At 39.1% G+C, this 26627-nt stretch overlaps 1 protein-coding gene across 4 annotated transcripts in view; it reads right to left on the bottom strand.

Annotated features, from left to right (window-relative positions):
* Nucleotides 1-26627, bottom strand: part of NEK7 (NIMA related kinase 7) — a 78137-nt gene that overhangs the window by 10462 nt on the left and 41048 nt on the right. For all 4 annotated transcript variants that reach the window (XM_077332759.1, XM_077332756.1, XM_077332757.1 and 1 more), the window contains 5 exons: nucleotides 22155-22217; nucleotides 20329-20439; nucleotides 9656-9764; nucleotides 7859-7966; nucleotides 5349-5443 (listed from right to left, as the gene is read on the bottom strand). In XM_077332759.1, the coding sequence (XP_077188874.1) occupies nucleotides 5349-5443; nucleotides 7859-7966; nucleotides 9656-9764; nucleotides 20329-20439; nucleotides 22155-22217 (486 nt within the window). The remainder of the gene's footprint in view (nucleotides 1-5348; nucleotides 5444-7858; nucleotides 7967-9655; nucleotides 9765-20328; nucleotides 20440-22154; nucleotides 22218-26627) is intronic.

The raw sequence follows: 26627 nt of genomic DNA, 5'->3' as shown, positions 1-26627 counted from the left end.
CTAGCATTTAGAGCAGTTTAAAAAGAATACCAAGTAATAAAAGATCTCCTTATGGGTATTGTTTAAAGGGATATGCACATTTCCCTACATTGTCCATGTTGACCTGAGTCCCAGTTGCTTTTCTGGAACCATCCGGAAGCTGGATACCCTATCTATCTTGATACCTTCCTGGATAAATAGACAGATTTTTGTGTCCTAGTTTCAGAAATGTTAATCTCTGGTACTTCAGTTTCTAACTACCTTATGTCCTCTATCTGACTTGTAGTATCTGGTCCACTTTAATAGGATTTCACTATCTCTTTAGCCCAATGCAAAAAAAGAGAACATTTAAATTTAAGACCAGGACCCCTTTTCTCTGTTACACATAAAGGATACAGTCTGAAAATCTGCAGTTAGTGGCATGTATTCCATCCCACTGAAATCCAACAGATATAGTGTAATCACATGTACAGCTACACAGACAACAACAAATTTCAGCTATTTTGTAAGGTGTTCTCCCCCCCCCCCGCCCCAGGAAAAAAGGGAGCAACTTTAAAACGTCATTAATACATCTAATACTTATTTCAGGACCATGTTAGAACCTGACATTTCAAAGGCAAACAAATACCGTGATGAAATTTCCCAACTTTGAAAGGATTTGTAGGAAGGAAAAAAAATGTTTGCATTGGCTTCTAAACCCCTTAAGTCTCTGAACCAAAGCAGCATGAGTACTGCTTGGAGTGCAGCGCTGCCCCAAAGTCAGTCACCCTTTTCTACATGTGCTAATAAGTTTGATTTTGGAAGGACAATGTGTACATTCCCCAGACAGGCAGAGTGTGTGTGAAACACGCTAGTCCATGCTGTGCTACTCAGTGAGCTTCAGCAGGGACAGGACAAGCTGAAAATGGCTCTCATCTGTCTTGTGGTCTTCCAGATAGAATGTTAACTCCTTCATGGCCATAGTCTTAGCAAGACTACGCTAATAAAAGGACACTCTGGTGAGGAAAATTCCAAGAGAAATACAACACTAGAGCATGACAACAATACACCCCCCCATCACAGCTGTGTATACTAATTAGGAATCATAAATACTCTGCTCAGTTTTATACCTCACAAAAATAAGGGATGTGGTGGGTTCTGAAGGAAAAACCCCGCTTTTTTCAACTATATTCCTCCCATAATATTAAATCTTGAAACAAACATAACTTGTACCATATATTTTTAAAGAGTGAGACAAAAAATCAAAGTTAGGAATTCCAATAACAGAATCTGCTCATATGCAGAAATTCAAAATAAATGCAAAGATAGTCATTGCTGGTACACTAGGTGTTCATTAAAAAGTACTTTTGTTTGAATGCTGCAGAGCGTTAAAAGAGAGAAAGAGAGAGGGAAAAGCTGAATGTCCCCTAAGGAGTTAAAACAGGAATACTATATTTTCATGCATCTCCTGCTTTGACAGATGAAAAATGTCAACTGTCCTGTTTTTATTTTCAAGCTTTTGCACTATTCATCTGGTTCATTAGTGCATCTCGCTGCTGCCCCTGACAGCTGCTCGCCCTCTCCTCCCAGCAGCTGAATTTTTCAGGCTAATTTGATCCTCCACACTGAGACGATCGCTAGAATGATTGACTTGCTCCCTGACCTCCAGGGTCTGACTTCCCTGATTAGTATTCTGGGGGTGTCTGAGGGACGAAAGCCCACTGTCTGTCTTCAGGGCTGGTGGCAGCGCTCTCTCTCCCTCACTCTCTCTCTCTTTTTTTTGGGAACTGTAAGCCACCAACCTACGACCCTGTAAGGATGCAATTGCTGCGCTGAACAATAAAGGAAATGTGTAAAACCTACTTTTCCATGTAAAGGTCCATGTAGCGAAAGCATGGCATCTTGATTTTAATTAGTAAAGTCTACTTTGTTGCATATCAATTAAAACCAGTGATTAGAGGATATTTAATATGTCTCAGGAATATTTGAAAGGCTAATATTCTGAGTTTAAAATGAACCTTTAAAAATCTTAGTAATAAGGTGAGGCTATAATTGTTAAAATCATAAATGATACACTATACTATAGGAAGGGATAGAAAGTAACAAATTTCATTGAAAATCTAATTAAACTGCCAGAAATTAAGCACTGAATTAAAATATTAAATGATGATTTCATGGAAAGGTCATTAGGGACTGTATGGAGATCTCATGAACAAGTTCCAAGAGTTCTTTTGGCTAATTTGGAGAGGTTGTGAATAAATGGAACTTTAAATATAAACCTACTGGAAAAAAAATTGAAATGGACTTGACAGTATACATGCAGGGGAAATAATGCAATTAAAAATCCAATCCAATATATCATCACCATCAATGTATGCTTCTGCTTAAATATTTTTATTGTTGTTAATTACATTAATTAATTAGCTAAAATTGAGTTGCTAGGCTGAACTGATTTTCGAAGATACCAAGATTTACTTTGTTCTACTAGAAAGAATCAGAATCACTGTAATTTCATTCTACAGAATTATGACTGAATGCATTTCAAGTGAGTGAAGTATGTTGACAGTCAAACAAAATGGATATGTTTGCTAAGTTGCTCTTATACATCCAGACTTATACAACTGAAGCCATGTTTGTAAAGTCAGTAAAACAGAAACTATTCCACTTAATATAAACAGAAAGGGGAAAATCTAGATACCTGATTATATGGCTTCCTGATCAATTCCAATTATATGCAAAAGTTCTCTACTGCATTACAGTGAGAATTAAGATTAAAAAAGAACGCGTTGTTAATGAAATGCATAAATGTTATGAGTGAATGCATCAAAGAAAGCTCTACTTCACAGAACTCCCATGGTGAGTCTTACAGATGTGCAAAGGAAATTTTTCATAGGCCATTTTATTTGATTTTCAGAGCATTTATTAAATTATTTCTTAAAACCTATATAGGAAAAGTAACATGAGAAGATCTATAGATAAAGGATTTTTTCCTCCTTTGATAGATAGGCCTCCAACAAAGACTAGATCCAAAAGTGGCCTACTATACAGTAGAGGAATCTGCTGTAACAGAAAAAGACCACTGAGCGCACATAAATTGTTGCAGAGGTGCAAAACCGCCTCTCTAGATTAGTGCCTAAATTCTTCTACAAGATCTCCAAAATCAGAACCACAGCTCCAATTTACCAATGGTATTTAAAATATAATCCCAGGACTTCTAGTCATTTCCACCTGATAAATGTAACCTACATAAAAGTAAATATCTAAGGCCCCAGACAATTTGTTTTACTGATTGTCTTTAAAAAACCAATAGATTCATATCACTCAGAATATCAAATATACAAGGGTGATAGTCAAGGACAGTTTGAAAGTCCTCTATTGCAGTATCAATTTGACTCATGTAATGTTTTTGATAGTTGACTGAATCAATATTAAATAGATCCTATAAGACCATTTGTGGTCAGGGCTCACTTATCTGAGGGACAGCTTAGCTGCTTATGCCCCCCATAGAGCACTTACGGGAGATCCCTGGCCTGAGGGAAGTTCACCTGGCCTCGACCGGGACCAGGGGCCTAGTGGAATGAGCTCCCAGGAGAGCTGAGGGCCCTGACGGAGCTCACACAATTCCACAGGATCTGTAAGATGGAGTTCTTCCCCCAAGTCTTTGGTTGAGGCTGGGGCTGTTAAGATCTAGGCTCCCACTCGAACGAATAAGATATATGCTACTCCCTATAAACCCTTCAAGGTGTTATGTGAGCAAGGATGGGATGGAGGTTTTAGTCCACCACCAGTATGTTGTACTGGTTTTTTAAATTTTAATGGAGGGGGTTATATTATTGTTAGCCACCATGGGATGGTCACAAAAGTGGTGGGTTATAAATTAAATTATTTTTTTAAAATTTCTCCTGAATAGTTCTCATATGTGCAATTCATATTGGAAAAATCAGAAGGAACATAGTTGTTGTAGGATTACAATGGACCATGGTGAAGTCAGAACAACACATTCTCTATATGAGACCACCTAGAAGCTTATTCTGGCACTTAAAAAAATGTAGCACAAAGTAATGCAAAACTGATAAATCACAAATACAGATTTTATGCTGGCCAGTGTTTATTTTGATAGAGAACTTGCGTGAATTATGCTGAATCATGGAGGCAGGTGGTTTGTTACCTCACCTGGATGCTTTTGAGTTTGGAAGGCCCCTCTGGAGAACATTTGGGTTGCAGTTGTAGAACCCAGTGGGAGAAATCATAGAAGCAGCTGTGCATGTCCTAAAGGATTTAGTTGAACTTCGTTATCTTGTTGATTTCTGTGTAATTAATGTTAAGCTACAGGAATGGTTGGCACTGCAATTAGCGTGTATGGAAGCTCACTGTATTATTTTGTTGCAGGTCTTCAGGAGGTTTGGTTGCTATATATCAACTATACAAACAATAACATTATTCCTTTAACAGCTGTGCAGTTGTAAAGGTTTTGACAGCTGCATTCTAAGCAACTCTTAAAAGGCACACGAGTATTGTCCCATATCAGATCCAACATTTTAAATCAGGAATGCCCTGAAAATTTAAGACTGCAATGTTTCTAGGATTCCATTTGCTACAAAGTTGTTTTTTTTTTAATCAATAAAAGGTCAAATAACCCTTGTCAGTCAGGCTACAAACTTCATGTTCATTAGATGTGTGAGAAATGTTTCCATTTAGACCTATTATCTTGACAAGCTAGCCTTGGTGCTGAATGTGTGCTACTAAGGAGGATGTATTACCAATACCATTTCTGCATTTAGATCTCATGGCAAACTGTAATTAAACAAAGTTTCCATGATGAGTGAAACACAATTTGTCTCTTTTACCTGATATCTTCCCTCCCTCCCATGAGGAGACTCCCAATTATGAGAACCCTTGAAACAAAATCCTGTTTCACATGATGTTCAAAAGTACTAAGAGCATGAGCAAAATGAAGTTGGCTTGCAACCTGACAGCTTTTCAAGCCCAGAAAGCTCAATGGCATTCTGAATGGAAGGAAGGGGGCGGAGGAGTAAGGAGAGCACATGGGCATGACAAAATGTGGTCTGCAGCAAGGCTAAATTCAACTACAGCTTTTCATGACATCTGAGCACCGACTTCATTAGCATGTATCCATTACATATTTTCTCACATTTTCTCATATGTCTCACAGATCTTGATGAAAATGAATTGTATTTATAGGACAGAATTTTTTTTTGTTTAACTTTTGCCATTTTTGGCATTAAAAGGTTCTGTTTTTCCGGTTTTGTTTCATATTTATTTATTACTAAAAGAATATAGAAGCAAAAAAATGCACAAAGTGGCTGAGAAACATTTTCAAAAACAGTAGACATCAATAGATAAGGCTTATTAAAATTTACCAATATTACCTCATACAACAGACATCCTAGGGACCAGATGTCAGATTTGAAGTTGTATCCATTTTCATGGATTCTCTCTGGAGACATGTAATAAGGTGTTCCCACTGTAGCAAATACAGAAATATACTTTAATTAATAAACAAAGTCTTAAAACACTGTCACAATATCTTCACCAAACAAACATTTCAAGAATTTGATTGGGAAAAAAACTATTACTTGATTTGAACTAATTAAAAAAATAGCAGCAATATAAAGGAGGCCATGCAAGTTGCTAATGTAAATTAACATAAACTTATGTAATGGCAAATTTATTTGAAGTAATTTAACCATGATATTATAAAGTCAACTTTTACTATTAAAGTTTTTATATGATTTATATTTTTCTAAGGAAAGAATCCTGCCATGAAGTACAAGGACAAAATTATCAGCAAATCACGTATTTAAAGATTTAGCAGCATATATTCTATATTAGTCTGTTGCAATTTAAATACTCATGGTATATTTTATAGTATGGCCATATAGTAGTATAGTTCCTCATTTTTACTGCATTTATTTTACAAATAAATTTCTCAATGGTGGGGCAACTAAAGGGAAAATATTCATCTTCTTCAGTAAACTAGACTAGCCCTTGTACCTAATAAGAATTAACAATTTTTAAAAAATAATGTGTTACCATATTTTTTTTAAAACATCTCATATTCAGAATGTTTGTAAACTATAGAATATTATAGAAACAATTATTACTGTAATGAAAGGTTTTTAATAATCATACTCATTTTTATTTTAAACCAATGGCAGTTCCATTTGGCACAAGCATTCTAATGGTTTCAGCTTATGCAAAATTATGAATGTTATTTGCGTGCTTTTAAAGTAGCTGTTCCAAAGCTATCATACAGTCTCCAGAGGAAACATTGGCCCTTAATCCTTTCCAGTCTAGCTTCAGGCTAGGGTTGCGTGCTCCAGCGCACTGTGGCTGCCTTGGCGAGCACCAAAGCCCGAGGCAGCCAGCACAGCGGCACGGAGTGGCGGTGCCGGCAGTGGCGCATCAGCCGGTGCCTGCATGCGAGCGCCAGTTGGTGCGCCGGCACCCCTCCCCTCCACACCACGGCGCTGGCCACCTCGGGCGTCGATGCTCACAGAAGCACGCCGGAATGTGCAACCCTACTTCAGGCCTGTTCACCAGGTGGAAATGACACTGGTCACCCTTACAGGTGATCTCTGGAGAAAGCTGGATTTAGGAGGGTCAGCGCTGCTGATTTTATTAGATCTTACAGGAGCGTTCAATGCTGAGACCACAGGCTACATTCCTAACACTTAGCCAACATGCAAGTACAGGACATGACCTTAAAATTGCTGTAGCCCTTTCTCCAAGGTTGGGGACAGAGGGTGGTGATAGGGGAGAATACCTCCCAGCAGTATGCCCTGACTTATGGGGTCCCGCAGGGAGTAATTCTCTCCCTGAGGTAAGTACTCTCATTATAGCTTAACTGTGGGAGAGGGTGACAGAATGGCACACACCTGCTCCAGCCTTATTTCAAGGCAAGTACAGAGGCACTGGGATACCAATATGGCAATTCAAATATACAAAAATGACTTCTATGGAGTCTTCAAACTTCCATTCTTCTTTATTCTTTTATATAAATCCCAACGTGTTTTGCTCTTTGGCTTTATCAAGGGACTTCAATTATCTCCTAACAGAGAGTAAGATAGTTTTAACAATTGCTATTTGTAGCTAAGGGCACTCTTTGGTGAAGAAGAGCAGACTGATAGCCAGTCCATTGTGCTGGCATGGTTCTGTTCATAAATCATCTGAAAAAAATTATGTCCTGTTACTTCCTAAGCTGTGGGAGTGGGCCTGATGATGTCACATCTGGTGGGAGGGTTTGGGTGATGTCACATGTGTCTTCCAAGGGCATGGCAGGAAGGTGCGGCCTGCTGACATCACTTCTGGGGTTTCTCAAAGGTTGAAGAATGCTTCAGGGGTTTCTCAATGGTCAAAAGGTTGAGAAAAACTGATTTAAAGGATTATAATGTACCACAAAGATGTCCTTTTTCTATTAAGGCTGGGTAACATAAGCCTTAAAGACTTATTTCAGATCAGACTGAACCTCACAGTAAATTAGAACTCTGCAGTCTGATGCCACAAAGCAACTGTTTAGTGCTGGGGAAGATACCTGAAAAACCCAAGAAGGAGGTGGGGAGAGATTGGCTACTACAGCAGCACCTTAGTTTTTAATAATCTTCCCTAAGAGGCTCTAAGTATTGCCAACAAAATTGGTTTACAGTAAAAAACAACTTCAATATGAACAGACATCTTCACTGAAACATTCCAAAGGTTAAGGAGCATTTTAATGATGGCATGTCATTTACAGTCTCTACTATACATACTTGCTAATATTCATCTTGGATGCAGGCAATTCTGGTTCTGTTTTTTTTAAAAATAAATTTGTTCACTTAAACTCTTTACTTGTGAAATTAATTTCCACACATCATTAGAAAATCATGGAACTCTATCTAACCTAAAGAATGTGCAGCTGTGGTTTTAGAGCTAAAAAATCTTCCCAAACCAAGGTCTCCAAGTTTGACTACTCCTGTAGCTGTAATGAACACATTTGCAGGCTTGATATCTGTAAAGAGAGATTAAAAAAAAAATACATGACAGGAAAATCTACTAACTGCAACATTATAAATAATGTATGATCAGTAATCTAATTTTGCAAGTTGTTTGTTGTTAAGCACTGAGCAAATAAAAAATTCCTAGTATCCACTAGGTGTTCAGGATCTCCACTCATTAGGTTTGAGCAGCATTTGGAAAGATACTGGCATGCAGTATGTGTGCTCAATCATTGCCTGGTTGGTGTTTACTACTCAAGAAAAGTTGGCCAGGCTGATCCAACTGGTAGTAAATGTTCCCACTGATGAGGGGAGGTCTCTAGCTTTCTTGAAAAAGGCGATAAACCCTTTGTTTAAGAGGCCTCCTGTGATCTCAGGAGTGGAATAAGTACTGGCCAGTTTCAAATGTGCTACTCTTAGCCATGGTAATTAAAACCATTTCATTTTCTTAAAGAATCAAACTTTACATTTTGAAATTGTACAGCTTGGTGTAGTGGCTAGGAGCATGGACTTCTAATCTGGCAAGCTGGGTTTGATTCCCTGCTTCCCCACATGCAACTCCTTGCGTGACCTTGGGTTCGCCACAGCACTGATAAAGCTGTTCTGATTGAGCAGTAATATCAGGGCTCCCTCAGCCTCACCTACCTCGCAGGGTGCTTGTTGTGGGGAGAGGAAAGGGAAGGCGATTGTAAGCCGCTTTGAGACTCCTTCAGGTAGAGAAAAGCGGCATATAGAACCAACTCTTCTTCTTCCTCCTCCTCCTCTTCCTCCTCCTAATTAGGTTTTCAAACTCAGATGAGGCAGGAGTAATTTGCCTTCTAAAATCTTAATTTATAAATCAACAATTTTTCAATTCAACAGAAATTGAAATGCATAGTTGAGTGTTTCAGGCTGTAAAGATGGAACGGAATCATAAAGTTGGATACAGGTCATCTACTGATAAGTATCTGTCCAGCTGCTGCTTAAAGACCATCAGAACAGTTTTATCTGATCAAGAATTTGATTTCCATTAAGTGAAATGATCGGATCATTTTAGGCCTAATTCTAACAGTCCAAAAATGACAGATATTTTCATACCCAGACAGGGACTGTTGCTTTGCATTCAACAAGATTTTAACTAGCACTATTATATCCCAGTAATGACTGGGGAAGGCACTGGCAAACCACCCTGTATTGAGTCTGCCATGACAACGCTAGAGGGCATCACCCCAAGGGTCAGACATGACCCAGTACTTGCACAGGGGATACCTTTACCTTTACCTTATTATATCCCAGAGCCTATCAAATACCACCCTTCCTTCTCAAGTCCTTCCTATTACTGCAGATTCATACTGGGGGAAGTAAAACTCCCATTTTTAAAATACTATGGAGGCTTAAAAAAAAAACCCTCTTCCAAGATTGGTAATGACTTTTATATCTCATATAAAGATATAAAGACATATTTATAATTACTTGGTAAAGCAAAGGGATAGGCCAAGGCTCAGTGGCAGAACAGAACAGCAACTTTGCATGCAGAAGATCACAGGTTTGATCCCTGCCATCTACTATTAATGTGCAATGACTAATTGTACGCACTCACTCACAAATATTAGCTACTGATTCTTACAGTAAAATAGTAAATGGCTACTGTGACATAAATGGTGCCTTTCTTTTTATCCCAATCACTATCTTTATTCTGTTTTAGTTTAACACAATTAAATTACCTCGATGCATGACACGACGTGAATGCATGTGTTCTAAGGCGCTGCACAGCTGAACAAAATATTTCCAAACTGTCCTTTCAGGAATCAGTCGCTTCTGTTTCTTAAAATGCTTTTTTTAAAAAAAAGAGAATATTTGATATCTGAGTTTGTGAATACAGTAAATGTGGAACTATGACATTCCTAAATATTACAATATGATATTTGTTATCACTTTAAACAAAAACAAACTAATCAAGAAGGAAAGCTGGTATGTAACTTGGGGGGGGGGGGGGTTCTTCCAGGAACTTTTCACCTTAATTAAAGAAAACTGAGGTCTAAAGAGGCCAACTTAGTCCTGAAGGAAAGGAAAGGAGTCAGGGTTTATTTAGTATATTTTCATCCTGTCCTTCCATTGGTGTCCATGGAAGCACTGGTGGTTCCTACCTGTTTTGTATAATCATAATAAACCTGGGGGGTAGGTTAGGCTGAGAAACAATGAGTGACCAAGGGTTACACAGGGAGTTTCACAGTGTGTGATTTGAACCTGAATTTTCCCAGGCGTAGCTCAATGTTCTCACTACATCATGCCACACTGAGAATACTAATTGTCATCAGAGATCTACCCCTCCTTGATACCACTTATATTCTGAAACCTACTTTTGTAGTGCCTTCAAGACCTTTTTCATTCTGGAAGGATTGAACTATTATTAAAAATGCAGATTGTTTCAGAGGGTAGCCCTGTTAGTGTGTAGTAGAACAGGAAGGATCAAGCTGAATCTGACAGAGGGAGATTACATGCTCCAAAGTTTGGGGTCTCTAAGATGCAACCAGACTCAAATCTAGCTATTTTGCTGCAGACCAACATGGCTACCCTAACAGAAGGCATTATATTCAGCCACATGGAATCAAAATCCATCAACTTCAGGAAAAACATTCAGATAATTTTTAAAAATGTATTTGTCCTTTCTCCAGCCAGTAGTGTATATGGTTTTATTCCTCTTAAACTAGGCCCTTCCCTCATGGAGTTATAAGGAAAAAGACATATCTCCATGATGGAAGAGATTTAGTTTCTATTTTGTTTCTAAATAAAAACTGGGAATTCAGAGAACCTGCCTAAACTATCATTACAACACCACAGCATTAGATCAATATTTTAGGATCATCCTCCAATAATAATACCCTCTCTTGAAATCCTCATTTTTTAAACCATGTACAGGTGAAAATGAACTGACTCCACAAGTGCAATGATTAACAGGGAGGAAGAATCCTGCCCAAACTGATTCCAGTGCTTATGGACCAACTCCCTGGAAAATCATGAGTAACCACAGCATGTGGAAAAGGTCCATGATTCATTTTACAGGAGATTAATCAAATCCCAGTTGACCTCAATACATGTGGTTTCATTGCCTTTCTAGGAAAGCAATCTCTAGGGAACATACTGTTTAAGTAATACAATCAACCAATATTAAGCCAGGATGTCTGCATAGTTAACTGTGTTCAAGCCTAACTTAATTCACAGGGTAGCCCCTAAATGGGTACGTGTGTGGTGAGATTCCCCATGCTAACATGACTAGTGCTAGCAATCAATGATAAGCAAGATGGTGATACAGTGAGACACTATTATTGGGTGATGTAAGGCAGGGAGGGATAAATTCCAGTTCTCAGGAAATGATGAGATGGGAAAGTACAACAGCACTTAAGCAGGTATTTATCAAGTCAGGGCTCATTAACTGACTGCAAACCCAATTCTGGTAGCCCTAATTAAGCACAGTTAATATAGGCTGTGGTTTGGTGTTAGGTCTGAACAGATCTCTGACCTCAGATGCAAGTTTGACAGATCATGACTAATCATAATTCATGGAGTAGCCTGTATCCACGCTAATCATACCTACCGTATTTGCCGGCGTATAAGACGACCGGCGTTTAAGACGACCCCCAACATTTCCACTCAAAATATAGAGTTTGTTATATACTCGGCGTATGAGACTACCCACTCTTCCACACACCAAATAAAAAAGAAAATAAAGCAAGAAACTATGCTTGGATTAGTGATTACCTCCCTCCCCCCAAAAAAGGCGAGAGTCATCTCTCTCTCTCTCTCTCTCTCTCTCTCTCTCAGAGCCAGCGCCTCTGTGCATTGAACTGAAACAGCTTCCTCTGCAAACTGCAAACAGAGGGAGAGAGCAAGCGAGCGGAGGGCTGCGCGCCAGGCTGGCCGCGTGTGCTCTCTTCCTGAATGGGGGTGGCTTCAAAACACCAGAAACCGCGGGAGGGGAGCAGAGGCTTGCACCTCCCCCCCTCCCCAGCATCCTCCTCCTTTCCACTCCTTTGCCACTGGCTCACCCGGCCGGCCCATCGGGAGCTCTCTCTCTCTCCCCCCCTCCCGCTTCAGAGTATTTTGTGGGAGGGAGGGCCCGTCGCTGCCATGGCGAGGTGGGGCATGCACGCAGGCACAAGTTTGGCGGGCCCAGCGAGTTCCGAGCCGGGAGGAGTTCACAAGACAGCAGCAGAGTTGGTGAGCCCAGTGGGGGGGGGGAGCGCCGCCGCCTCCGCCTCGGCGTCCCTTAATTCTGGTCACTTTAAACTATGGGCACTGGGTGAGCATCGGGAGGCCACTATAGGCAGCTATGTCTATCCCAACTGAAGTGCACCCGGCGTATAAGACGACCCCCCCACTTGGAGGCATGTTTTTTAGGGGTAAAAAGTCGTCTTATACACCGGCAAATACGGTAGTTTAATTAAAACATAGTCTTGCACAGTGTCTGAACTGAGCTCTACAGTTGAACAAAGATTCGAATCTGGGTCTCCCCAGTCCAAAGCTGAAACCATATCTACTATACTGCACTCGCTCTCATGCAATATTTAATAGCAAGCTACGTCTACTTTGCCAGATATAGACATATATATCTATAAAAAAATTATTTCACATATTGTAATTCCAGGATAGCAAAACAACTGCAGTTTCTCTGTTACTGTAGGCTAAGAACCAGTAAGGCTGCCATCTCAAAAATCTTGCAAACTTGGCAGGTGTGAGGAGGCTGTCAGAGATGTTCAAACTGAGAGGAAAAAAAACTGCTGCCCATACGTCTGCCACCAATCTCTCCTCTTTATGTGATGCTCTCCTCTGCTTGACAGGACAATGTTCCCCAGGATGCAGAACAGGAAATTAACAGCTGTGCATTAACTGAAGCAACCAATATTTGAAACAAGTGTCTTGTAAATTACACTGGCAACACAGGTCCTTAAAGTAACACAGACATGCCCATCATCATCCTGATATTTCTATCCAATGCCATTAAACACATCCCACAGTTTGCAGCACAACTCTGAACCTAAACTTATCATTTGGATGCAAGATTGGTTTTTGTGCAACTGGGATAGCATATCTGCTCTCACCCCAAGACAATATTATGTACAAGACCGAGTGAAATATACTGGTGTGTGTTTATAAACTTCTCAGAGTACTTTCAAAGCTCAAATGAGGCAGTACTTGGATGCCAGTTCCTTAAATGCTGTCTTCAGTCAAACCTGGATTGAATCCAAACAAACTCTGTGTATCTGTTCTTCCTGTAGCTGGGATTTGCATATCAGAGAATCGTTTGATGTCAACAAAAAGATAGAGACCAGGTTTCTTTTCATTTAAAAACAAATACACAACTTCAAGTATATCCCTATAAAAGCAGACTTCCTTGTTTTAAAAATGAACCCTGAAAAGTTTATGATGTACTTAAAAAAACTCTTCTCCTAACAAAAAAAAATGTCTCTTTGTAATGCGTCCTGTACTTAGCATTTTTAGTTTACCTATCCCAAAATTCTCTAGAACATATAAAATATACTTCTAATTCGTAGGTTTTGTTGTGGGATGGTATAATATTGGAGTATATTCAAATTCCACATTTTCCTCATATAACTGATAAAGTAAAATTATACTGTGGTGACATTAACATACTAACAAAGTACTGATTAAACAAACTCTACAGAATACACTGAAAATTATGACAAATGTTCACTATCATCCTATGCACCTCTAAATTAACTGAAGTCAAAGGTTTTTAAAGGGTATAAATTTGCTTTGGGTTTTACCTAAGGCAGATTCTGGGACTGTGAAGTATAAATATTTAAAATATTACTTCATATTTTTATTAATATATTATTATATTAATATTTACTATATAGTTTATATTTTGCAAGACAGCAGTCATACTGTCCTTATAATTTGTGTACTCACTTGGGGAAGACAGCTATACACCAATAAAGGAGTTAATTTTGCCAAACTGCAAGCATCATACTTCATATTGTACTTTATGAGCTTCCAGGGAAGAGTCGGGTATAAATGTAAAATAAATACACTTGCAGCCTTTTACCATACAATGTGGGACTGGGCTCTCTCTTATAATTTGCCCACACTGGATTTCTTTGCCTGCGGATAAAAGTTGTGCACAGGGACACCCGTAACACCAATAAAGTTTCATTCTGGGTATAAGCTTTTGTGTGCCCACACACTTCAGTCAGATGCGTGCCCACGAAAGATTATAGCCAGAATTTAACTTTATTGGTCTTAAAGGTGCCATTGCACTCAAATGTTCAGACCAACACGGCTACTCACCTGATATAAATACAAGACTGCCTTGTCCCTTCAATCGGTACATTCAGAGAGGTTCTTATAAAGCTTTTCATGTAGTGATGTCAGGGATCAAATCCCTTCAAAAGTAGTCTCACTCAATAATGGTTCAGTTATTCCCTCCCTGTGCAGGGTCTTTTGTGTTTTTTGTCCAAGCTCTGTCTCTTCAGTGGTGACTGGCTTCTGCTTTTCCCTCCATATCTCCCATCCCAATCATAAAGTTTAGATGCTTGTGAACTTTAGTCTTCTTGGAAAAGTTACTCAAAGGCCTCAGGCCATGGGACAGAGTGAACATTCCCCATCACTACTAACCCTCCCTTAACCCATTGTAATATATGCCCCTTAGTCCCAGTGCTTAGAGGTGGCATAGAAGAATGGCTAATAGTCAAAAGCCACTAAGAGTTCCAGCAGAACAAGCAGAGCCAGATGCTAGTTGCTAAAGGTAATGATCTGTCTGTGGTAAGGGGATAGACTTTAATTCTTCCACTTCCAGATCATCCTCCCACACAGTGTAATAGACCAAGTCCAATGTGTGCCCCACATGTGTGGTGTCAGTAATAACATGGAACAGGTTCTTGGTTGTCATGGAGGTCATGAAACCTGAGCTACTCCTGACAGCGTGGTATTGGCACGGATGGTAAAGTCATAATTGGGTTTCCACAATCAAGTCCAAGATCAGACCAGGTAGCTAATAAAGGACAGATCATTTGGTAGAATGAGCATATAGACAAGGTGACCGAGGGGGGGGGGGAGAGGATAAGAATAACCTGTTGTTGTTCTGGTATCAGTTCATGGTCATGGGCTCTGACTTTCTTCAGATCCAAGCAAATCTTTTCTTTTGAAGGATGCTCTCTGCAGCAGATGCCTTAACTGCTCGACATCAAAGGCTAACAGGGCTTTCCCCCAAAGTGCCACTTTCAGTCTTGATGCTCAGTCACTTTGGGCTTTAGGTGAAAATTGCTGGCAAAGTTTACACGAAATGACCTTATGGCCCTGAGACTGACACCATGTTTGTTGGTTTGGGTCATTTTATCCCACAACGGGTACACTTTTTAAACAGTGACGTTCGAGAGATGTCACAAGCAGTAAACTTCCTTGAACTCTGAAAAAAAGCATCTTCTTTAGTCTTCTTTTTAATTTCAAATTGTGTCAGAGAAGAAATGATGATGACAAGCTAGAAAGACCTCTTTATGGTAGCAAAGAAGAAACTGTGAGAAGAGGGTGCCAGCCTCGCAGAGCATGCAGCTGTTTTGGTGGGAAAACAGAGTACCACATGCTCCAAATGGGAGGCACAGCCCTTCAGTGTTCAGAAGTTAGAAAGTTTTCTCTCCACAGCAGGACTATACATATGCAGTCCTAATGTGACAATGCATACCAATTCCAGCCACTGATTCAGATTTTCTACTAAATGCAGGAAAAAAACGCTGAATGTCATCTAAATATTGATGAAGCCTCACCTAAAATATCTGAATCATATCACCCAAAAAGGTGTTAAACAGAATGAGATCACATAGCAAGGCAATACAGTACTGTAGCACCTCTTTCTGGAACTGCTGTGCTAAGGGGCAAAGGAAGCATAGGAGTGCAGTTCCTCTAACTCCAAACCTCTTAAGATGATCCCCCCAAAATACCATGTTGACAGAAATGAAAGCTTCTGAGCGGTCCAGTAGAATCAGTAGTCATATATCCTGTTTATTGGCCATCGCAAGTCATCCCTTCTGGAAGCCCAAGACAATTCAGGTACAAAACATGGCTGGTAGCAAGACTGAAATGGAGCTATACTGAAATGGCTCACAAGATGCTCAGTAACAGTAGAAGGCTTCACTAATAGAATAGACCCAGCATTCCTTAGAAATGAAGATTTAGTCTAAAACACATGGTTTCAATTCTGGGGTTACTTGGCATACAAACAATTGTGAAAAAAGTTCTCTGAAGAGATAATTTCCTTAAACTATTAATAATACCATTGTGGCGGGTCTGCCTATTCATTTTTTTAAAAAATAAATCAGATTCTGTTTTGCTCATTATGGTATAGTGTTCCATTGTATTACTCTATGGTGAAGACTCACCATGCTCTTCCAAAGAGAGACATCCACTATCATCCTACCTGGACTCCAAAGTACAGACGATGTTTCTAAAATGTAATTAACTTGCCCCTTTTCATGTGATAAATAATACAAGCAGAGAGCAGCCTTTTCATTGTGTTATATATCCTTTCTCTACAACTATCATTTAAAAAGGAGAAAGAGGGCAGTATTCCTCAAACCTCCCTCCTACCTCCCAATCCCATACATGCCTAAAACAAACTCATACCGATCTTACTACAAGAACTATGAAAACATGAATACATTGTGACACCTTATACATATTTAATCATAGCCTGATAGGCTGTCATTAACTTCAAAAAGCAATATGAGTTCACAATATTAAACAAGATGCCTGTGTTAACAGGACATCATAAATTACCTTCACAAAAGGGATGGGTAAGAAATACCCGTGAAGCATAACGGGGCCAGAACTTACCTAAAGATGACATTACATATCTCTGGGGTAAATCAGAATTAAAAATATTCCTCCAATTCACTAGTAGATTAATTGATGAATTCATTAAGCACTCATTAAGGAGGAAGTCTTGCCTTAAAATCTAATTATAGCCAGACCTGGCCTTTGAATGGGTCTCCAAGAGGTGATGGCACTGTTGTAAAGTATCCTTTGGCTTTTTATGATTCTTGGAGGAGTGTGCAAGACTAGTTACAAATTTATAAAAAGGTAAATCCTTAAAAATATCATTTATATTAGAGTACTAGGATGTTTATTTTAAATAGCTAAAAGCAAAACAGTTAAATTGGCAAAAAGTTAATGATTTGACAACCCCAGATAAAATTAAGGCATCAGTAGTTCATAATGAAACCTGTCAAAGAGACACCTCATATTAATAAGAGTTATGTCAAATAGGAATTTTGAAAAGAGAAAACAAATGCTCTATGATGTAGCAAATTTAAGCATGTAGATTTAATTTATAAGCAAAATATATACAATTTGGATATGAATGCTAACAGGATGGACATTGCTACTCCATATACCGTTACATTTTTCATAGTTTAAAATCGTCATCTTGGAAAAGAGTGTTCTTCAGAGCTCAAAGATAATTTTCTACTATTTTGCTATACAAATTCCTGCATACAGGCACAAAAAATACTATTTTTATAGTATGAGTTGGGGACTAAATGTATGCTTTTTATTTAGTCCCCACCTCGTACTATAAAAATACTATATATATAGTATACACACACAAACACACCCCACAAATTAGAAACAAATAAGCAGATGTGGAGGCCAAAAGTCTTACAGTAGAAGAATGATTATTTGACAAGACAATAATAAAAAAATATTGCATTGTCATTGAATGACATGGTTAAGTTATAATACCTTAAATATGAATGTCAGTTCTTGGAGAGATCTACTGCATTTAGTTGAAGAATATAAGTTCATCACAAGCATAAAAGAAAAAAAGATTTGCACATTTCCTCCTAAATATACATTAACACACCTCACCCAACGATTAGCTCATTACAACATCTTAAACTCATTACAACATCCATGGACATTCACTGGCAGGGGCTCATGGGAATTGTAGTCCATGGACATCTGGAGGGCCGCAGTTTGACTACCCCAGTCTTAAAGGCTACTGAAATATTTCATGACCTTTCCAGCAGTTTTTTTTACCAAACATACCAGCCTTTAGTGTGCTAAAACGATGAATTATTTTATTTAAAAGTTTTCACTAAGGCTCAGCTCATACAATTCCAGTGGGTTAGCCATGCTAGTTTCTTGAAGCAAAACAAAACACAAGTTTACCTTACATTATGCCAACATTTATACTTAGAATTTTATGGTTTTACTGCAGTTTTTCAGGCAATTCCTAGAGACACATAATATCACTTCAGGATTTTCTGCTGTCACACGGCTATCCCCATGTGTTCTACACCTAGTCTCCCTCTGGTTGTCAGGCTGGGCTCAGCAATCCTATTATACAGTTAAACTGGGATGATGTTCGAGGTCTTGGTGGGAGTATTTCACTGTTGCTGTAATAAAGCAGCATTTTACTTTTGCCTTATATATGTTAACTGATATTCAACTCTAACAGTACAGAATAATTTACCCCTTTATTGCAGGAGAACATCTATGGTAAAATAGCACAGGCTGCTGGAAAAAAAAGGATCAAAACTTATTTTTTGTATGTATGTATGTATGTATGTATGTATGTATGTATGTATGTATGTATGTATGTATGTATGTATGTATGTATGTATGTATGTATGTATGTATGTATCTAGGTGTATTTTCTAGGTGTATTTTCTTTTACAAAGTTTGCTTGACACTGGTGTAACAATACAAGGAAATAAAAATGGGTTGGTTGGAATGGGTTGGTTGTATAGTATTGGTTGCAATGACGATTCAGTGAACTAAGCGCTTACAAGACAAATGACGATTGGCAACTAACTCTGCAGTAATTCCAGATAATCCGGATCCAATGCAAATACTTTGAATAGTTCCTTAAAAATAAATGGCAGAAAAGGCAATGAGCTGAAGTGGCAGCACACTCCAAACGGACAATCTGTATTTCTTTCTTTGGGTTGACATTTTCTGTTGTTTTGGCTCTGTACCAAATCAACAAGCACTGCATGTAATAATCCCGGGGCCATTCCACACAGAAAAAATAGCAGTGTTAGGTGAGCGCTATGGCTTAACGCTAAAAAATAACACGCCTCCCGGAATTCCTCACCTGCTGGCTCCTCTGCTGCCGTCTAGCGCGTCCTCCAATTTCACACGCCTCCATGAAATGGCTGAAGAGGGGAACATGCTAGACACGCTCCTCTCTTCCGCCTGTCAATCAAAACAGGTGGCCAATCACTTTTCTCCCTCTTTTAAAGGGACTGCGAGCTAATTTTTTTTAAGTACTTACTTGTTTATATGCATATGTATCTATTCATAGATGCATAGGGCTCCTTTTACCGTTTTGCCCTCTTGCAAATCCAGAGCCTTGAAGCTTTAAGAAAAAATTGGGGGGGGGAGATTTTCTTTGGGGGGGAAGAGGCATACTTTAAGGGCAAACAGGTGGGAGAAATTTTATTTTGTCCTCTGCCTGGGCAATTGTGTGTTTCTTCGTTGTTCCTGGCAGGGTTTTTTTAGAAAAAAAGAAAGCCCCATTCCAGGTGAAGAGAGAGGGAGGTGGGCTCGAGGGCAGGCACTGGACCTGGAAATCTCGCAATTTCAGCAACTTTGGTAATGCACGTGTCTTGTGCCAGTGTCTTACTGCTTTCATCCTGCTAGTGCTACTTCGCAAGGGTAATCCAGTTTTGTGGATTTCCCTGCAAGCGCTTTAAAATGAAGAATCTAGCTGCAGGTTTGCAGATGTAACGTTTACAAATGGTAAGGATTTCACTTTTTAAAATGGGTGCGGAATGGCCTCTGGTGTTCCAGTAATGGTCAGGTGCAGACACTGGTCCAAAGTCTTCCTGTGTTACCGCTGCTGTCACTGCCTGCAAAATCTTTGCAGCTAACACAATCCATTAATACCAGGAGCAGTCCTCAAAGGTTCCAAGGCTGCTTTAAACAACTTTGCAGTAAACATATATTTTAAGTTCAGATTGTTGCTGCCAATATTTTATCCTGTAGCTACTTTTTAGAGCTGAATTAGAGCAGTAAAATTCTTTTAAAGGAAAATTTATAATGGAAATACTGACAGAATATACTATGCCAAATTTGGAGAGCAGTGGTTGATTTTGTCTCCTTTTCTGTCTTTTCTTGCACTCACATACTGCATGTGTAAATAAGGTGCAAACTTTGGCAGTCAGTTACACATGTGCAGGCTTCAACTGTCTGGATAGAATTTACACATTTGTAACAGGGAATAAGATCACAAATCTTTTTTCCAATGCCTTCAATGCAGTAATCCAAATGAGACTTAAATCCTGAGTAATAAAAAGCAAATAAGTTCAATATTAAAAACATTATTCATATTCCAAATAAAGAACTGATAAACTCTACTAAGGTTTAAGAAAATCCATACCTTGATCATTCTAGAAAGGTCACCGGCATCTGCTAATTCCAGCACTATATTTAATTCATTGTCTTCGATAAATGAGGCGTAATATTTAATTACATTTGGATGATTCAATTGCTAGGAAAATAAACAGATATTTCAATTTATAGTTGAATAATCACATATGGAAATATTAGCACTTTAAATTGATGATAAATCACAAGTATCCTCCCAAATTTAAGACTAGAACTTTAGAGCAACAAAAAATTCATTTATGTGGTATTCAAAAAAAAAGAGCATCAATATACGAATTATTATTTAAATATAAAAAATAGAATAGAATTTAAACTTATTTCAGGATAATTTTTTGAGAGTCAGAGCTAATTTCACCAGATACACAGAATGTCCATCTTGACTGTAAGTGAAGTCAATTAATTAAAAAACTTATTTCCCCTTCTAAAACAGAGATAGTAACTTCTGCTTAAACTATAAGCTACCTCAAAATCTCAAAAAGGAGATATAATCTAGCTTTTATAGAATCATAGAATCATAGAGTTGGAAGGTGCCACACAGGCCATCTAGTCCAACCCCCTGCTCAATGCAGGATCAGCCCTAAGCATCCTAAAGCATCCAAGAAAAGTGCGTATCCAACCTTTGTTTGTATTCTGCCAACTCATTTCCAATGCCAGAGACATGCTGGTATGTGAAGGCAAGGGCAGATTCCATAGGGTAAAAAACATAAGAGATGGCCCAGCAAGGTTAGGCCGGGCAGGGCAAGCCAAGGCTCCACTAGGCAATGCAAAAGCAATGCAAAGGCAAGCTGTTATCACAGCTTGCTCCTGGTGCTGGATGGATGAAGTTCCAGAAGACAGCCTAGTGTTGTTAGTCCAGCAGGGGTTCCCCAACTTTGTGCCTGCTAAGATTTTTTAGAAAGTGGACAGGGCCAGGTGGCACACTTGGGCAACATAGTTCCTATTTGGCTGCACGTATATTTTTAATTGCTTTGGCAGCTGATACGAGAGCACAAATACTGGGTGACTGAGACTGTGTATACAAGAAAATATTTTTAAACAATACAGTAATTTTAAAAGGCATCCTGTTAAGCCGAGCATCTGCCTGAAATGCTGAAGATTTATGCTGACAGATTGGTTGGCTCCTGCCTTCTGTGGCAGCCAGTTTGTGGTAGAGCCCACCACCCTGTGTCAGAATGCCAAAAGTACCCAGATGTTCACAAAGATTGAGGATCATTGGTCTACAGTCCACCAAGAATTCAAAAAAGGGCAGTGTGTGTCTCAGGCAGACTAATAACCCAGTACTAAAAGCATTTTGTAAATGAGAAGCAGTGTAACATTAAATATGAATCACTATAAAATTCTCCTGGAGTCTAGGTAGCTAGTACAAGATTAAAAAGCCTTCCCTCAATGACTTGATTTGACCAAGGATCTATTTTTTTAAAGTCTTCTTTTCTTTTAAGGCTGCAACTCTGCTTCTTATCTCTTCAGAATTCTGACACTGATCTTAAGGCAGAACTGAAAAGGAATGTTGATTCCAGGCAACTCTCTCAACCTAAGAAGGAGAGTATACTTTCACAGCAGCTAAATTATGGGAGTTTCCTAAATACTCTTCTCTTTCTGCCAAGTTGCCCTTTAATGTTTTGCAGGTGATGATACACTACTTAAGAAATCAGTACTATTGTGAAGTTTCATAAATCCAGACTGACTGGCAGTCACTGATATTGAAATCTACATGGAAGAGTTTTGTTACTGGATACTGGTAATTTCTTAACTGTTTCCATCAACAGGAAAATGCTGAATTGTACTTGAATCCACATTATCTTTAACAAAAAGACTTACCTTAAGAAGATCTATTTCTTTGATACAGTCTGCACGGGCCTTGGCATCCATTAAATCAAATATCTTTTTAAAGAAAAGAAGGGAAAAATCAGTTAGTTTTTAGTAATCATAAGAAAAAATGCAGAAAGTACATCTTAAGTACATCATGCAATCCATGGTGTAAACTGTTAACTACCAAGCTGTGCTTATGGGAGTGCTTCAAGATAGCTGTGTCCTAAATAATCCAATAATTAAATTAAAAGTTCCTGGGGATCCGACCAGCACGCCCATCTACAGAGGAAGCCACCTGTTGTGTCCCTGAATAAGAGACACAACTTGTTTTGCCTTCTTGAGGTCAACCTCAACTGGAAATGGGTAATTTCATGTTTCTGAAATTGTATTACTCGATCACTCTAATGGCAGAGACACAGTGGAATCAAATTATTTACATGAGTCACTGCTGCATGCTTGCCTCTCATGTCAGGAAGCCCGCCCAGATCAATGATTCATGCAGAAACATGTCAGCCAGCTCCACTATGGGACAGTAGCTCTTAAAAAAAAAATTTAAGACTGAAGCATGCCTTAAATTCTAGTTCAGAGAATGAGGGCACTTCAACTATCAACTATCCACTATAAAATAAAACATGGTGTTCATTTTCAATGCATAATAATTAGTATGGTTATAATGAAGATCATGATTTAAGTCTGGATAGAGTATCGTGGTTCAGGTACGCCAAATTTTACTGAACAGTTATGTTTTTCAAAACTGACTCTTTGAACATGAACTGTGACTTCCTAAATGCTCCTGTAATGGACACCAAGAGGAGCAAAGGCAAACAGTTTTGCCAACAGATGTATACAGAGCATCCTGAGTCCTCATTTAAAACAAAAACAAACAAATGGTGAGATACTTGTAAGGTTTTTTCAATGAGCCAGACAGTCAAGGAAAGTGGAAAGAAGACTTTTTAACAGGAACACACCCTGGAAGTCTCTCCCTGTGCTACTAATGCTAGGATGACAGAAAGCAAACACACTAGGCTGCAAGTTATTACTGAAGGAAGCTAAGTGGTAGAACAGAACAAAAGCAAGATAAGTAAGTAACATGATTGGAATGTTAAGAGTAAAAAAATAACATCTGACTAATAAGAGGAAGAGAGAGATGAATTTCTAACCCTGTATATTTAGTTTTGGCTAAATATTGAAATTCAAGCCAGAGTTGATGGAAAACACAGAAACAAACATTTACGACTTGAGGATTAGAACATGCCTGGCAAAAGAGAAACATCACAGCCTGCTGTTGCTCCAAATCCAAAAGCCAGAAATAAGAAACCACTTCCGCTTAGATCACCTTGGCCTGAAAATCCCAAGACTTGGTGCTTATGATCTGATCACCTTTGGAGAAAATGGGTATGTTCAGATGTTACTCTTAGGGAAAAATTTTACACTGTAAAAGTCTTTAACCCCCCGTAAAAGGGTAACGTGTAAGATATGTTCTGTCTAAGACCACTAGGTCATCGGATTGTTAAATAAAGAAAGATAACTATACCCCAGCCTCACCTCTTTACCATTGTGATACAAGATTAAGTGATCCCAGCTGTACCATATTTATTTGAATATATTCCTCTCATGAACTTCTTCATTTGTTTCCAGAGAAAAAGAAGAGCTACAGAGATAGCATTCGAACAAACTTGGTACAGCTTGACTAGAGATCTGGGGGCCTGGGAAGGGGAAATCTGTTCCCCATAGGGTTCTCTAGTTTTTCCAGTAGGGAAAAAAAAAGGGGGGGGAGAGCTATAATATAACTCTTTTCCCACAATGATGAATGAAATGACTTTTAAGTTAATGTTAAGTCTTCAGCCACAGATATTCCTCAATTTGAAGCCAAAAGAAGAATAAATACCCTGAATGAAACTAATGTTTCAGAAAAAGATCAGACATCTTCTGTATTCATAATTTGATAATGTTATGAAGATACCATTATTACTTGACACTTTGTATTTATGGCCACATTTCAGAGAACAGTGCAGTTACCAAGCGTGTTAAGATGTCACCTGGTTCTGAATGGGCTAATAGAAATGCATTCCGTCTCCAGAGTCCAAATCCACATCAAGGCATCCAGAACACCCATATCTTGGCTTGCCCTTATCTGTACTATCTCTTAATCAGGCTTCAGCTCCCCATCTGTCCTATCAATTCCATCCCTGCCTGCCTCTTCTACTTCTGGTCATGTGTGATTTTTTTCAGCAAATTTGACTTGAAAGAATTCCGGTACAATACATCTAATACGTCTCCATTTGCTTCTGCTGCAGATGATTATAAAACTGATTTTATTTTACTAGAGTTGATCCAAAATATCCTAGAGTAGGTATATGAAGAAGGTAACCTGTAGTTCACCACCGGAGTGGTAGTTTTTGGTTCAGGTCTACAGGACCTAAAAGTATAGGAATCTGATTTTTTGGAAATCCGAAATTTTTAAAGGTTGAACAGACCCTAAATGAAAAATACAGAAATGAAAAAAGGCAACTCAGCTGGGGCTCTTTTATTCAGTTCCTTCAAAATTGGACTGCCCAAAAGAGCAGCAGATTGTGCAAGGAGAACTCTCCTCACAGGCCCAGCTGGACTGCCTGGTTTAAATTGGACTGTCCAACAGAACCCAGAGAGCAGAAGATCCTATGCGGAAAGTTCTTCCCGCAGGCTCCACTGATGTTCTCTTCAGCAGTTTTTGTCAAATGGCTCAAAATAGCCCCAGCCCCAGCTATGGGGAAAGTGCCCCCCTCTCATCAGTTTTGCAGGCTATCCTCTGCAGCCCTTTTAAACAGTCCCTGTTAAAAGGGACTGCAGAAGAAAGCCCACTCTGAGTTTGAAGAGAAAGGGTGTGTAACAAATAAAATAAACCAGTCACAAAGCCCATTTTCAAAACAGGCTATAGAAAGGTAGGAGAGCTGAAGGGCCCTGTAGAGCAGAGTGGCTGAGCCACCATGCTCTGCAAGAGGCCAGCTGCCCTTCAGCCTCCACTCTTGTGCCATTGCTACTGTAAAGTAGGGAGGGACAGGCAGCAAGCTGGACCAGATGGCCCCCATGAGCTCTCCCTGTGGCCAGAAGACTTGGGTACATGGTGCAGCTGCCACAGAACATGGCCGGACAGCCTTCTCTGCCCTCCCAGAGGCCAGTGGCGCAAAGGTGGAGCAGGGGGCAGAGAAGAGCCTTTGATTGTCCCTCAGTTGAGGTCTACCATCACCCTATTGGGGGGGTGTTCCCCAGTGAGGGCCAATCAGAGCAGCACATTGTCAGAAGGACCATGCAGCTTTAATGTGGTATGATTATCATCATAATAAAAACTGCTAAAAGAACAATCTGCTTCAGCTCCCCAGGTGTTCTGGGTCTGCAAATAATTCACATATATATATGGGATTTGGGGGGCAATTGTTTCCTTCCCCAAAAAAATCCCAAATAAATTTGGAATGCTGAAATATACTCCATAAATATCGATAAGGCAAAATTGTAATCTTGTCTAACCACCTGCCAGTAGCTGAACAGAACAAGCCGAGGATAAATGCCCAAGACTGCCCCTGCATTAATGGAGGTGCAGCATGGCAATATTTGTCAATGCAAAAAACTGCAGGTGCAAACTGGGCAGAAAAAGTTGCTGTTCCTGTTGCCCGGCTGGCTATACCAAGTGCGATAAGGTCTGCATTTACAAAGGGCTGCCTGCCACAAAGTGCAGCTACTGCAAGTGAATTTCCTTTGTCTGGGTGATGATCTGTATATTTGACTGCCTGCCAGAATGCAATGTTCATTTCTATATGTGCCTCTGCATTTCCTGGCATTTAAATGTTTAAAGAAATCAACTTGAAAATAATAATGTGTGTGTATACATTAATAAAATATCAATACGCTTTTGGGGGGTATATTTTTGGTTTGGGTAGACCTGTATGCACACCCCTAGTCCACCAGTGGACTTAAATCTGCTGGGATTCTTGAAAAGAATACTGATTATTTAAAAGAACACTTTGGATATTTGTGTCTTATCCTGAAAGATGCACACAATCTTACCATATATGGAATGAGAAATGGTAATGTTCAAGATGGGTTAAGAAAAGGAAGAGGTACTAGAGATCATCCCTCAAATTTATGTTTGTTATTAGAACATATGAGATAATTTCAGAAGAAAAACACCTTGGGATTCATAGATTAAAAGAAAGCTTCTGACTATTGCTCATGGTTAGCTCCAATACGAGTTTGAAAACCAACCAATGAAGTCAAGTTCGATAGGTGACTGAATTCAGATGCAATAACCAGAATCTCATCAAACTGCTTATCAAGATGTCTGATTGTAACCTTTGAGTTTGGTGAGGATCCATTTTACAAGTGAACTTTATCTATATTAAAGTTTTCTTCAAACTGTAAATGAAGATTTCAGCAGTACGAAATGTATGGTATTAAAATAGGGGGGACATGCAGGAAAGACTATGCTTCTTTTTTTCTAGGAATTTA

This window comes from Paroedura picta, chromosome 4 (assembly GCF_049243985.1).
Source record: "Paroedura picta isolate Pp20150507F chromosome 4, Ppicta_v3.0, whole genome shotgun sequence".
Lineage (NCBI taxonomy): Eukaryota > Metazoa > Chordata > Lepidosauria > Squamata > Gekkonidae > Paroedura > Paroedura picta.
Note: the sequence above shows the minus strand (reverse complement) of the source record. Positions and strands in the feature narration are given on the sequence as shown.